Source organism: Myxocyprinus asiaticus, chromosome 18 (genome assembly GCF_019703515.2).
Source record: "Myxocyprinus asiaticus isolate MX2 ecotype Aquarium Trade chromosome 18, UBuf_Myxa_2, whole genome shotgun sequence".
NCBI lineage: Eukaryota > Metazoa > Chordata > Actinopteri > Cypriniformes > Catostomidae > Myxocyprinus > Myxocyprinus asiaticus.
In genome coordinates, this window is record NC_059361.1 from 13,253,416 (window position 1) to 13,267,959 (window position 14,544).

At 36.8% G+C, this 14,544-nt stretch overlaps 1 protein-coding gene across 2 annotated transcripts in view; it reads left to right on the top strand.

The window, feature by feature from the left end:
- Window positions 1-8,934, top strand: part of ppp1r37 (protein phosphatase 1, regulatory subunit 37) — a 78,040-nt gene extending 69,106 nt beyond the window's left edge. The window contains exons 11-14 of one of the 2 annotated variants that reach the window (XM_051724227.1): window positions 1,697-3,347; window positions 6,909-7,010; window positions 7,149-7,176; window positions 7,885-8,934. In XM_051724227.1, the coding sequence (XP_051580187.1) occupies window positions 1,697-3,347; window positions 6,909-6,997 (1,740 nt within the window). In that variant the 3' untranslated portion in view covers window positions 6,998-7,010; window positions 7,149-7,176; window positions 7,885-8,934. Of the gene's footprint in view, window positions 1-1,696; window positions 3,348-6,908; window positions 7,011-7,148 lie in introns of both variants that reach the window. The other variant, XM_051724226.1, reaches the window with a different exon arrangement.
- The last annotated feature ends 5,610 nt before the right edge of the window (window positions 8,935-14,544 follow it).

Consider the following 14,544-nt stretch of genomic DNA (forward strand, 5'->3'; position numbering starts at 1 on the left):
TAACCAAACACTTACATATTTGGGTCTTTGGAGACCTGGCACAAAAATTTATCGAAAAATTCCCAGATTGTAAAAAAATTTCACTATTTTTTAAGACAATTAAAATTGTATGTAATTACATATAATTTGATGGTTTATTCTTCATATATCAAAGAGAAAATGTAACAAATCAGGACAAATCTAGAAGAGAATTCGTTACGTTCACACTGAAATTTCATGAGACACAACTGGCTGTCAAACACATAATCTACACATAAGATACACATAAACTACACAAGTATTTTCTCAGACACTTGTTGAGTCTAAATAGATGCACAACTTGCATAATTTCAGTAGGACATCTAATGACGATAGTCATATAATACTGTTCATGTGTTACACCTGTTTACTTCGATGTTGTTTCTTCATCAAATAGCAATGTCAAATGTAGATTAAGTCAATCACTGAAACAACAGTGCCACCTTGAGTAAGAAATAACATGTCTAATATGTATTTGTGGATCGAGGAATACTGATAAATCACAATCGTTGCACAGAAAATCAATGTGATATAGTATTTATTTATCTTGTAATAAACAAAGAAATAGATATCGTGTGATAGTAAACATATAGATATGAAATAATCATAAAAAATATAATTAATGTAAGTTAAAAAAAACACAAAAAAACAGACACTATTACTTCCTAGGGTCTCTAATGACCCTATACACTTTTGGTACATAAACCATTTGATTATACTGTGTGTGTGTGTGTGTGTGTGTGTGTGTGTACGTGTACAATTTTGGCATTTTTGTTTTGTTTTTTATTACACACTATACAGTATATGAGATAGATTGAGGAATACTAAAGAGGTGTGGGCACAACTCCAAAAAATGGATGAGATACAGGGGGTGAAATGAGGTCCTAGGTCTCTAAAGACCTGAGGTATGCATTTAAGGGTTAAAGGCAGAAATTTGAAGATTATAATTTTATAAAAGCACTTAAATTCATTCTTCTGTTAAAACCTGTGAATTATTTGAGCTGTAAAGTTGTTTAAATCTTCGTTTTTATGGTTATTTTAGGGTTTACGTTGTGACATCGTCATGTTAACTTGCATATTGTTTACGTCTTGTGGCTATACTTTTGAAACAGTGAGTATTTAAACATTTACGGATTGCCCCCATTCACGTCCATTGTAAGTGCCTCACTGTACTTTTTTTTTATTTTATTTTTTAAGAGAAGGGACAAATGGAAAATACTTTTTTTATTGTAATCAACATTATGCCACAAATGCTGTCAATTGAGCTTAATTTATATTGAACCTAAACTATTCCTTTAAGTTGTTTTAGTAAAAATATATGTAGGTAAATATTGCTGTTAATTACTATATATTGTTATATTGGTGATACTATATAATGTTATTCTTTCTTGTTTTCATTTAGTGATAACTATTAACTATTTCAAACCTAATGTGCTACAATTGGCTACATTTGGTTGAAATCACCCTTTGAAACAATTTCAGAGCAAATACATAAATATCGAGAAATTAAATATCATCAAAAGGGTGAAATATTTCACCCTTTTGAGAGATATTAATATTTTGTCTTTATAGCCCAGCCCAGATATAAAGTTACTTACTCTAATAGCTTTGGCCCTGCATCTGTGCTATTGGCTTTCACAGTACATAATTGCTGTGTCTTTCTCTCTCCTTCTTTCAGGTGAAGATCTTTATTGAGACACAGCGCGCCCTGCTGACAGACATTCAGAATGGCTGCAAGAGGAACTTCATCTTGGCCAAAGAGAAGGAAGAGATGGAGCAGAAGATGAGGCATTCTGCCTCTATGGCAGAAATCGTCACAGAGGATCAAGCTCAGGAGGATGAAGATGAGGACCCCTCAGCATCTGCTGACAAGGGAGAGGATGAAACCGCTTCCAGTCAGAAAGACACATCAGAGGAGGGCGGTGAGGAGGAATCATTTGAGAACCAAGAGATCAAAGATCAAAAAACGATAGTGCAAGACGACTCTGACTCTGACTCGGACACTGACGATGAGGATGAGGATGTAGCCGAGGAGGTAAATGCTTCTGCAAAGACCATGTCTCCAATATCGATTTCTTCCTCAGCTTCTGCAGTAAATGCATCTCCAGTTGCCTGTAAGACCACACCCCCTACGCCCCCTCCCCTTGCATCTCCAGCTATTTCAGGGATTACGGTGACTGATGCCATCGTTGCCCACGGAACACCACCATCCTCTGGCCGGTGCTTCTCTGTGTCCAGCCCTGGCAGAGGACACAAGATATTTATGGTGACACGAGTGGAGAGCCCTCCAGAGCAGCAACAGCTGACTGCATTGCCTAGAAGCATCCAGAAGGCAACAGAGAACCAAACTAATATAATGACCCCTAAAGAACCTTCAAATGCACCTTCACAGCTGCCTGAGCAGAAATCATCCAATTCTTCTATTGACCTTAATGGAACAGAGGTCCAGCAGTTCTCTGAAAAACAGCCGTCACCAGTGCAGTCAAACATGGGCAAACCTGAGTCACCACAGCCAGCACAGACACAAACAACAGAGTCTGAGCTTACTACAATAACCTCACATGAGCTACATGCAGCAACAACATCAGGGCAGGCCCCCACTGAGACACTCACCCACAACAAGACATTGACGCCTTCATTTCCTGTGGATAAGCAGGAAAATGTGCAAGAACACACTCATTCTGATAAGGTTCTATCTCAGCAGCAAGCTTCAATATCAGAAAGCACACAAGAGTCTAAGATTGTGAGCTCAGAGCAACAGGCTACAGCAGAAACATCAACACCAAAGCAGTCTTTAGAAGTCCAGAGAGACTCTGTCCTTGCAAATCAGTCTCACGTAGGGCAACAATTAATGAATACGCAAAGATTGCATGAGCAGGACCAAACAGCGTCCTCTTGTGCTGAACGGGAAACAAGTAGTTATCACAATGCCCAGGAATCTGGTCCCTCCCAAACAGAGCCATCAGTTTCAGGACAATCCTGGGAGGAGATGCTAAACAAAGAGACTGAATCCACATCTGTTGCAGATGTGCAGCAGGGCAATAACGAGGAGGAACAAGTGCAATACAACGAGCAGCAACAGACTGCTCATGTTCAGCCTTCACTAGAGGTCACTGATACTCATGGCCTCCTAGAGGCAGAAGGCTGTATTATTCCAGCAAACATGGAGTCGTTGACAGGATTTCCTGAGGAAAGCTTCACAGAAGAAGCAAAAGGACTTCTCACTGTGACCACTGGGGCAGCGCTGCCCAATGGGCTAAAGCCAGAATTTGCCTTTCACCTGCTCGAATCAGAGGGCCCCAAACCAGTTAGCTGCATTATGGAGCATGGTGAGTTATCGTCTGCGCCAACAGTTGCACTGTTGGATGAGTACTACATATTCCGTTTCACCTATAAAATGTGTATTTGGTATTAGTCGACCAATATATTGCAGAATATAAATTTTCCCCTTTGGCTGTTTAGTTTTAAAAGCCATGACGGCGCATGTTAAGGAGCTGTCTGAGACATATAAATGACAAATCAAAGTTTGTTTTGTTGTTACGAGCCATCGTGTTACCACAATACTGGTATCCCTTATGCAACCAAGTTTCTTTAAACAGTAACGTGACTCACCAGAAGCACATGAGCTCATTTTTAGTGCTTGCATGTTTAATTCTCCCACCCTCCCCTCAACAATGCCCTGTAACTTTTGACTGTCTTATCTAATGATTAAAAGGTAGATAGCAATAAAACTTCTAACATGTACCGTCTGAAAATATGCAGATATCTCGTTTTAAACAAAATGATTGAATTTCTTTCAAAGATTTAATTCACAAACCACACAAAACTTCCTGTGAAGCCACTGATCTATAATACAGAACTGGATTGCTGAATCAACGGTAAACTGGCAACAGGAGGTGAAGCCACCGGAAGTGTTTGAGCGACCATATTGGTATGCCCCAACTGCCAGAGAGTCTCAATGACTGACAGCCGAAACAGCCACCGTTTCACCATCTCCGACCTCCAGATACGGCAGTTGCATTTCACCCCCTAGTGACAATTGTGATTAACTTTTAATTAGCTGGTTATGGATAGTATTTGTTGCAAGGGAGAAGACATTTCAGTGCTTATCGGTGCAGCACAACATAGGGCTGGGCGAAATGGCAAAAAAAAAAAAAAATATATCGATTTTTATCAAACTTATGGACGAATCCCGATTATTTTTTTTTATTTATTTATTTATTATTTATTTTTTTTTTAAATGTACTCCAACATGATTCAAATTGTATGTTCTTTATTAGAATGCAAGGCAACCTGGTTAGAGAAATCCAAGTTCTTTTCATTATAGGAAACAAAGGTATGCAAGATAAATGTACAAACACACCAAATGCACCTCAGGAGGAAGTTGTCAGCAGAGTGTAAATGTAAAATAAATTAAAATCTAATAAACCTGGATGTTCAGAAATAATTGAAGAAAAAAAATGCAAAATAATTCTTAGCCAGTGAAGGTATTAATTTGATCTAAACCAAGTCTATCTAGAAAGTTATCTAGAAATCAATATCTATAAGTTATCAATTTTATCCAGAAAGTACTCATTGTAAATCAAACAATTTGTATGTATATTTATAAACCTGTGCAGATAGAGACGCGCCCTCTAGTGGTTGAGCAGCGCAGCAATATGAAATCATTTATCATTACAATTCAACTAGCAAAGTTTGTCAAAATGATCACTTGCCAAATGTTGGCTATAGATGCAGTACACTTGAAACACGTCACAGAACAAAGCAATAATTAGTGATCTGTCTGAATCATCATGGCAAAAGGAGCGCAGATGTATAATTGTCCAGTATATAGCCTCTCCATGATTTGAAATGAAGCGCCCATAACTGTCACGTGACTAATGCTTTATTATGCGTAAAAAGAAATGCAGACCATTCATGAACATGCGCACGCCAAGGCCAGTTATGGTTTTAAGCCGGTGTATACCTGCATGATGGACGAAGCTGAGCTACAATCACACTGTGTACAATCGTACTGGGAATATTACCGCTGTCTTTTATATCAGTCTCCGTGTTGTTAACCTGTCATGTTCATTTGGAGCGCGCCACACACGTGCAGCTGATCAGATCGGGAGCACTATGCTATGAATTCTTTTTCTCTTCCTTATTCAGCCTTTGGTGGATTTACAACGTATCTAACTTTAGCGTTTGCAACATTTTTTGCAAAATCCCGATTTCTCAATAAAAACATTTTATTTAAAAACTAGCACAACGTTCACCAAGGGTTGTGGCAAAACTCTCCACAGGATGAATTGTGAAGGCTCAGGTAAAATTTGTTTTTTTGCATTGTGGATCGTCTCACACACGGTCGTGTGCTCAGCCTTTTAAAGTATACTCCTTTGACCGTGAGCAAATACGCATGTGCACTACGGCTGTGTGTCCATGTGTTGAGAATCTGGGCTGCACACGGACAGTCTGCATAGAATTTGCATCACGCATACTGTGCAGGTTCCGATCAGCAACGTAGAACCCCGAATTATACTTTAACCTAATATAGCAAAAGTTGCTATGTCTGATGACAACACGTCCCTTGCCCTGGACATCCTCTTTTTCTGACCTTAAAAAAGTTCAGCCAGGATTTCTTAATTTGAAAAAATTTACACATTTATTTAATTTATAGTTTACTCATTGAAATTAGAAGATTTCCTATTAAGCCAGTGGGCAGACTCGAATATTTGGACATACAAATACGGCAGCGCAGTGGCTTCAGTGTTATGATGTTGTCAGCAATCCAGTTCTATATAAATAGATCAGTGTGTGAAGCATGTATTTCTGTGAAGCGTTCAAAGATCTTTCTCTGAAGTATGTGTAAATGGTAAATGGTTCATGATGGTCAGTCCATGACACTCAAAGCAGGCTAGCTGGGCCTTGTAAACTGGATGTGGTCAGGAGATTACTGCTTTCACTAGATCCGCACAAGAAAACGAGAGAGAAACTTTGTTCAAAGTGCTTAAAGGTGCTATATGTAAGTTTGACAACAAGCGTTTGAAATGGGTACTGCAGTCCAAATTCAAAATATTGGAGAGTTTCTGCCAGACTCGAAGCTTATGCGGGTTGCCAGAATGTTGACACACAAATTAGCCAGCTCAGCATCCGTTTTTAAAGGATTTCTGGGCTTTAAGCTGTCTCCATCTTCCAACGGCATCTCCAAAATGTATCCTTGTTTTACTACGCCTCTGGTCATGGTGGTTTTTAGACGGATGGCGAGGCTTTTTAGGTCGGGTGGAATCTGTTATCTCTGATCCAGTTCGTTTGCTGGCTTCCACGCTGTGTTGTTTGCCAGCAAACTTGTTCATATCTGGCAACCCAGCAGTGTCAAAATACTATTGGTGAGTGGGCAGTGGGCGGGATCACACGGGCCAAAACATAAACATAAATTCCGACCCGGAATGGAAACTTTAAAGTAGAATATACTGGCTGTTGCATTGTTATTGGAGAAGCCAGTATTTCAACTTAGCATGTTTTCTAATTCTCTAATGACATATTATGGTCATTTTATGATTTAGTACAGTAAAAATATTACATATAGCACCTTGAAAGTGGCAAAAATATTCAGTCTGATTCTGGGTTTTCGTCATAATCTACAGAAATTGGATACCTGATTGGATTGTTCAACATGCAAAGAATTTAAAAACAGACCTATAATAAAATATCATAGGTCATCACAATATTATATTTCAGACTTGATGTTGAGTTCATTTAGATATATTGTTTTGGTTGATAATTCAGACTTATAAGTTTGCGCCATCTTGTCGTCTTGGACACGAAAAGGCCTGTGAATGTTTTAATATGCAGAGTATGATACTCTGTGATAAAAGGTGTATTAATTAATTATCATGTGTACATGTTAGTGAGCGTGACAGCAGAGCTAAGGTGTGGGCAGAATTTAGAGGAGCTACTTCTTGATGCCAGTCTGGACACCAGCAGAGATACACCATAATGCTGTAACCAAGGTAATGACTCTTTTGTGCCTTTTTTAAAAGCAAACAATATTTGGAATTATAAAGTTGTGAAGGATTTTTTTGGAACAATAAAATAACCAAATAATTGTTTAAAAGTGAACCCCTCTCTGTTTTTTGTTTTTTTCTCAGGGTCCACACATGCAGTGAAAACCGGAAGGTCTGGTTTGTTCTGACCACCTGGAATTTGCTCAAAGTCCTTGGGTCCCATTCTCTTTCTGTCTGTCTTTCTCGTATCATTTCCCAAAATTTTTCAAGACTTTGTATTGACTCATTACATCACAGACAACTTGCCCTCCCTCAGATATCCACCCCTAACATGATCGAAAAAATATTGTTATTCTCCTGAAATTAGGGATATCTCATTTGTGCACTGTGGTCAAAAAACAAGTTGAAACACTCAACGTTTATGTAATAATGAGACATTAAAGCTGTCCTTTCCCCCGTCACCATGTTCATTCAGTGATGGTGTTCTTTCAAAACACGCAGTTACCAAAGACACGCATGCAGAGACACTGGCTAACCGGCGACTTCTTCTTGTCCACTACATTACGCTGTTGACTTGGGCACATCACTCACTGCTTCCCCCAAATGGACTGATTGTCATAATGCAGTAGAAAGACCTGCTCAGACTACTGCAAAAAGTTGAACTTGTGTGGGAAAATTTGGTTTTGGTTTTCAGACCTCGCTGATCAGGCAGGACTTGTTTAGTTTGAGTGTGTGTATGCCATTGCATGTGAATGTGAGTTCATCAAAGATTATTGGTGGCTCATTAACAAAAAAGGCTTCTACCAAATTGACATGCCTCCACTTTTCATTTGTTCTTGCTGCTTGTGTCCTGCTCAGGAATTGTTGTTTCTGTTTTCAGCACTGGGCGAGACTCTGATCTGTCAAAACACATTGGCATCCACTCCCACTCTGATTTCACCAGGTTCCCTCCATGACCCAGCACTTTTGAAGCCTCTAAAGCATTTTGAAACCTGCTTGAATATCTGGAAGTGGAACAGTTGACATCTGCCTAGGCTGAATTTTTTTTTTATCTTGAGTGAGTCATCTGAATGATCCAGATGATTCGGACTACTTCATCCTTCGCTGAAGATGAAAAGTATAAAATTAATAAAATGTAAATGTTTCACTCTCTCTTGCTTTCTCTCTTGCACACATACACAAAAACTCATTCTGTCTTCCATCGGTATTACCCTCTTTGTCAACATACCTGAAGACTCATGATATGTTTGCCTTTAAACCTTTTTTTCCACTCTTTATTCTGGCTGCTATGCTGAATCAGTTTGTATTTATTTTAAAACAACTTTTTTTTTGTTGTTGTGATTATTATTTTTATTTTTATTTTTTTTCTCCCCCCTTCCTTGTGTTCCCAATCTTTTTGAAGCTGTTTTTGTGGGATTCCCCCGTTTGGTGTACATTTTCAGATTCTACAGAGAGCAAATATTAAGATTAAAGTTTTTCCTATTTTGATTATTGGGGGTGGGGGGAAGGGGCTGGGCCCTGTTGATTTATATTCAAGGGGATGGAGCTCTGGGGGGAAAATCAAGTGTGTGTTTTGGGGATGAAGGCAGTAGGAGTGCTGGACCACAAGACTTTCTGAAGAAAACACTACAGTTGTGAAGCTACTGATGCTAGGGATACTAGAGACTAAACTTTACCTCGAGAGAAAGACCAGTTCACCAACCTAAGATGTGATTTTTTGGACAAATGAAAAGGTTGTGACATCAAAGGAAAGCTTGACCTGATAAATTTAGTACTTGCGCCATTCCAGGATCTATGGTTGGTGCTTTTAGGTCTCTCTCTCTCTCTCTCTCTCTCTCTCTCTCTCTCTCTCTCTCTCTCTCTCTCTGTCTTTTAATGTCTGGTTGATGTTGACTCTGACTTTGAAAAGAAACATATATCTACAAGGTTTCATCAAGCTCCAGAGAATCTTTGCATCTTCATCCAGACTGTCTTTAACCTTGAAATCAACAATTACATGCTGCCCCCAACCCAATGTTTGTTACGCTTGATTTTTAGTCATTTTTATAATTACCTGTTAAATTAATCAAAATGTTCTGGTAAACAGAGATGTGTATGGCTTTTTCCCTCTCAAATAAATGCATGTAATGACAAAAATAGGATGTCTGGCAATTGTTTCTATAAAAGAGTTTGCCTATTAAGTATTTAGCATTTATGCTTAACATTGATTTGTTATACCATTTAAGATCAAGAAATTATTTAAAAAGTGATGAACACATGTTGGGGATAGTTTTAAGCTTTCCTAGTTTGTGTGTGAGTGTGTGTGTGTATGAGGACTGAATAAGGAGAATTTAACTGTGTTTTGGGGTTTATATAAAAGAAATCCACACTTCAGGTGGTCTGGTATGCTTACACACCCTGAGATGTATGCTAATACATTCAAACATTCCTGCCCCCCAGGAGTGCAATATGCTTGAGATTATCAAGCTTCTGGTGGATGCTAAGCCCCCAGGACATAGCCTTCAGAGACAAGAGCATGACTGCTGTGTGCATTTCTTATTTCCTTTTTTGATTTGTAACCAGTGTTATTATAGTTAACGGAAACTGAAACTAAACTTAAATAAAAACCTTTTTGTTAACTAAAATAAAAATGTATTGGAAATTATTGGAAAAAACAAACTAAACTAAAATAGTTTTTCATAACTCCAAAACTAACTAAAATAAACATTCTATCAAATTAATTTTAGTTTTTGATATACTAGAGTGAATATGGGCAAAGTGGGACACTTCTGAAATTTTTTCCATTTGTTGATAATTATGATCCAAACACGTAACCTAACATTATACCTTTGAAGAACGCTTAGGATGTCTTCTACTTTAGTCAAAAGTAAAAATGAAGAAATGCTTAATACTGGGGAAGTGGTACCTTTGAAGACCCTCTTTTTATCAAATCCCAGATTTTTTAAGAAGTGGGAAAGAGGAAAATTGATTCTCTAGAAAATATCTACAAAGTATTTAGAATTAATTGTTATATTTTCTTATACACTTTTACATTGTAAATCATAATGTAACATTTACAAGCGTTTTTGTCATTTCTTTACCATTGCTTTTCCTACCGGCGGTCATGAAATGAGCTCTGCCAAACATCCCAAAGTAAAATCATCAATTTAAAACCTCAAAAAGTTTGCCCAAAATATGAAAACTCTCTCATCATTTACTCACCCTCATGCCTTTCCAAATATGTCTGACTTTCTTCTGCTGATCACAAACAAAGATATTAGAAGAATATATCAGCTCTGTAAGTCCATACAATACAAGTCAATGGGGGCCAAAGCTTTGAGGCTCCAAAAAGAACATAAAGGCAGCATACATGTAGTCTATAAGTGGTTTAATCCATGTCTTCTGAAGTAATCTAATCAGTTTTGGGTGAGAACAGTCCAAAATGTAACTCCTTTTTCACTGTACATCTTGCAATTGCAGTCTACAGGAACGATCATGATTTCAAGCTCAATTACACTTAGAGTTCGCAGAGTGCAAGATGGCGCTAGAAAGTGTAACTGAGCTTGAAATCATGATTACCAAGAAGACTGTTGATGTCAAGATTTACAGTAAAAAAAAAAAAAAAAAAAAAAAAAACTTATCTGTTTCTCACCCACACTTTTATCACTTCTGAAGATATGGATTAAACCACTGGAGTCATATGGATTGCTTTTATGCTGCCTTTATGTGCTTTCTGAAGCTTCACATTTCTGACCACCATTCACTTGCATTGTATGGACCTACAGAGCTGAAATATTCTTCTATAAATCTTTGTGTTCTTCAGAAGAAAGAAAGTCATACACATCTGGGATGGCATGAGAGTGAGTAAATAATGAGAGCATTTTCATTTTTGGGTGAATTATCCCTTTAATTGTTTACTTCCCAAAGATTAGTTTAGTAATGATTTATAATGATTTAAGGAAATTCATATGGATACAATGGGGATCAAGTTTATATTTCCCTTGTCACTTTACCCATATTCACCCTGTATTATAAAAATTGCAACATTTACAATCCAAATTAAACATGATAATACAACTAGATAGAGGTAACACAAGACTGCCCTTAGAAATGTAATGGTGTTAGACTTTTTAAATGATACCAGTAAATGTTCAGCTTTGGCAGCCATAAAAACTACTAAAACTAAAATAAAAACTGATTAAACTGAAACTGAGAAAACTAAAACTAACACAAAAAAAAAACAAAAAACTGAAAACTAAAACTAATTTGGAATACAAAATTGAATAAAAAATATAAATTAAAACTAAATTAAAAATGCAAAACTATAATAACACTGTAACTAGTCGCTCCTTATAAACTTGAGAAAATTCTAGAGCAAATAGTTTTCCTAAACATCGATGGCAACATACTGTATCTGGACAGCAGGACTAAGTTGTGAAATGTTAAAAAATACCAAGCTATGGAAAGTTTTTATTATTATTATTATTATTATTATTATTATTATCAAATTGTTTATTATGTTTCTAGGAGTGTTGGGTATTTGAGATGTTACAGACATTATATCAGAAATGAGCATAAATAATTCTGATTCAGAGTAGTGGCCAGCATCATCCAACCACAACCAACCATGTTAAAATAAAATTATACATTATAAATTTGGAATCTATGTACTGATTATCATTGTCCCATGTCTGCCAAACATGTTGAGTGGTCCAAACATTAACTGCAGCCTGAAACTGAACTTTTTTTGATTGGAAGTTTAGACTGAATGCATTTAGCTGAATAGAGAGCAATAAGATGCTTCCTTGCTCCCTATTTAGTGAATGACTTAACCTCCAGTGTGATGTCTGTCTGCACTGGTCTCAGAAAAGTTTGAAATGCACCTTATTGTCACCCTAATTCCATATAAAGCATCTGAAAGCAATATTTTTCAGCTATTGGATGAACCCATTGATTCTCAATGTGATAATGCAAAGTAAATAAAGGATTTCTGAGGACAAAATGCGCTAAAGTACACATTAGTGTACATTGTGTTTTGCAGTGTGGCGTTTCGCGATAAATCGCTCAAATTTAAAAAATGGTATATAAGATGAAACTAGAGACTAGTCTTTTACTCAAACAGGTTTCAATGTAACAAGTTTCTTTTATCAGATGTAGTTTTGTTGGCGTTTCTCCCAAAGACAAACTCCGATGTGGTCAGCGCCATGTTGTTTTGTCACATGAAAGTTTAATTCTTTACTGACAGCACAGAGTCTCCTGAACTAAGAACAGTCAGTTTAAATTAATTTAAATGATGCGTCCCGTCTAGCGGTCAAAATACAACGTCCATACGTGTGGTCGCACACGGATACAGTAAAAGTGGGTTCTAGAATAAAATAATACATATACTGCTGCTGTAGATGTCTTGAGGTATATTGAGTTTTTTACTAATGTGGGAGGTCGCCTGAGCTTAGATATTTGAATAAAAACTGTGAAATTCAGCTTAATTTAAAATAATCTTGATTTATATTTTTAGGTAATGTACAAACACATTTCTTTTAGTTGAATTAGAAGTAAAGTGGCCTTAAAAAAAGTAGGCTATTTGATCACTTGAAATGTGTGAATTCGATTGCAGTAGCAAACACAAATGTAAATAATTTTTAATAAAATTTACTTTTAACCAACTGGTCCCACAGTCATTTAGTGGATGTATGAAGTCAGTTCCCCTCAAGTTCACACAGGTGTCCCATGTGTAGTTCATCACAATAACTATGGACATATTCCACGTTTTGACAGTTAGAAAGTGTCCAAATATTTTGTCTTATCAACAGTATATCTAATGCTTTATAATTTAAAACCTTAAACTTCTTTTTGTGAAATGTTGTGTTTGAAAAGTGTGCTTGTGCTATCTAAAAATAAATAAATAAATAAAAGAATTTGAATCAAAACAGCGTTCTGCTATTATTTCTTTTCACACAAATTATGTTGCTCCATCAGTATTCAATAAAAAGAAATGTATTTTTTTCAATCTTGATACACTTTGTGACCATAAAAAATTATGTTTTCCTTAAGATGTGCCTTTAGCCTCATTTATAGGGTACTATAAGTGTCCAAAAATCTTTTTGGGACCACTGTAAATTCCTGTTCTATAATGCAAGTGTCTTTTGTTTGATAGAATTTATTTTAATTTCCCCACCTAAAAGCTATTTGGTCACTGTACTTCAGGGAGTCCCATACTTTATAGAAGGGATTTTTGTGGTGTTTGATTCTTGGTGCTTAATATTCTAAGTCTACTTTAAAAGAATTTCCCTTGTAATCCGCACTCTCTCTTACATAACCACAGGGAGACCTCATAGGAGAAGGACTGTCAGCCCCCCCAGTCAGTAGTTGTAATGATTATTTCACAAACTGATTTTACAGCGAAATGGGTACTTCTGCTGTGCATCTACATACATGTATATTATGAATGGATGTTCAAAAGATTGTACGTTGATCCCTTTTATCCTTAAAAATCTGCTGACAGATCAGCCAGAGTATTACAGTTATTCTTCACAGTTAGGCTACTGATCAACCTGTAATCTAGGTAATGAACTCGCTGGTCTGACCATTAGTAAGATCTGGAGTTTATGGACTATATGGCATGTTAATAGCACTATTATAAAAACTTTAGAATTGCTCTCTGAAAGGATTGTGGATTTTATCCTTAAAGTAAGAGCTGTGTCCGTTGATCTAGTGGTTGCATGTGTCATTTTACATGCATGGTGTGTTGAATGTGGCCTCTTGTTTATTTAGCGCTTTAAAGAGCCTTTCAGTTATCATAGTCAATCTGACTTGTTAGCTTTTGGCCCAGTGTTCTCGGCCAGATAGGCAAAGATTTAAAAAGAGCCCCCAGGCTTTCCATGTGAAATCCTTTCATAGATGTTTTCCTTTTCTTTCTAAACAGCTGCAGTTTAAATGCAAATCATAAAATGATGTGAAATGGTGTGGAGAGTAAGACTCCGCTGTTGCACTTAAAGTCTGCTTCTGATTGCACAGAGATACACAAGCTCTGCCTGTGTGAATGAGACAGGACAGAGAGTCATCTCACATGATGGTGCTTAGAGGCAGCTCTCTTTGGTGGTCTTTGTAGGGTAAGTTTTGGGCTGTCTATAAACTTACTCTATTGCGCTTTGAATTTGAAAAAGCATCCCATGCAGGCTGGTGTGGAGACCGAGTTTCTATAAAACTCTGGACATTTTGCTTCAAACTGGTAAATGTTTTACATCACACACACACACATACATATATACATTTCAGTCTGTTTTTAAGATTAACACATTTCAACTGCATGTCATATTAGTAATCCTTATCAAAAGGTGCATACAGTATCAGTTAAGCATAATATTAAGTATGTAATTAAACTTCACATTTGTGCTTAATTTATAACAATGTTTTCAATTCAGTTTGAAGGAAATTTGTCATAAGCTACAATTGAAATGGGTGTGTTAAAAATAGACTGAAATATTTTTTGGATTCCAGATTTTTGTGTTTGAATGTATTAAGAATCTATACTTTTTGCACAATATTTTATATTTTAACAAAT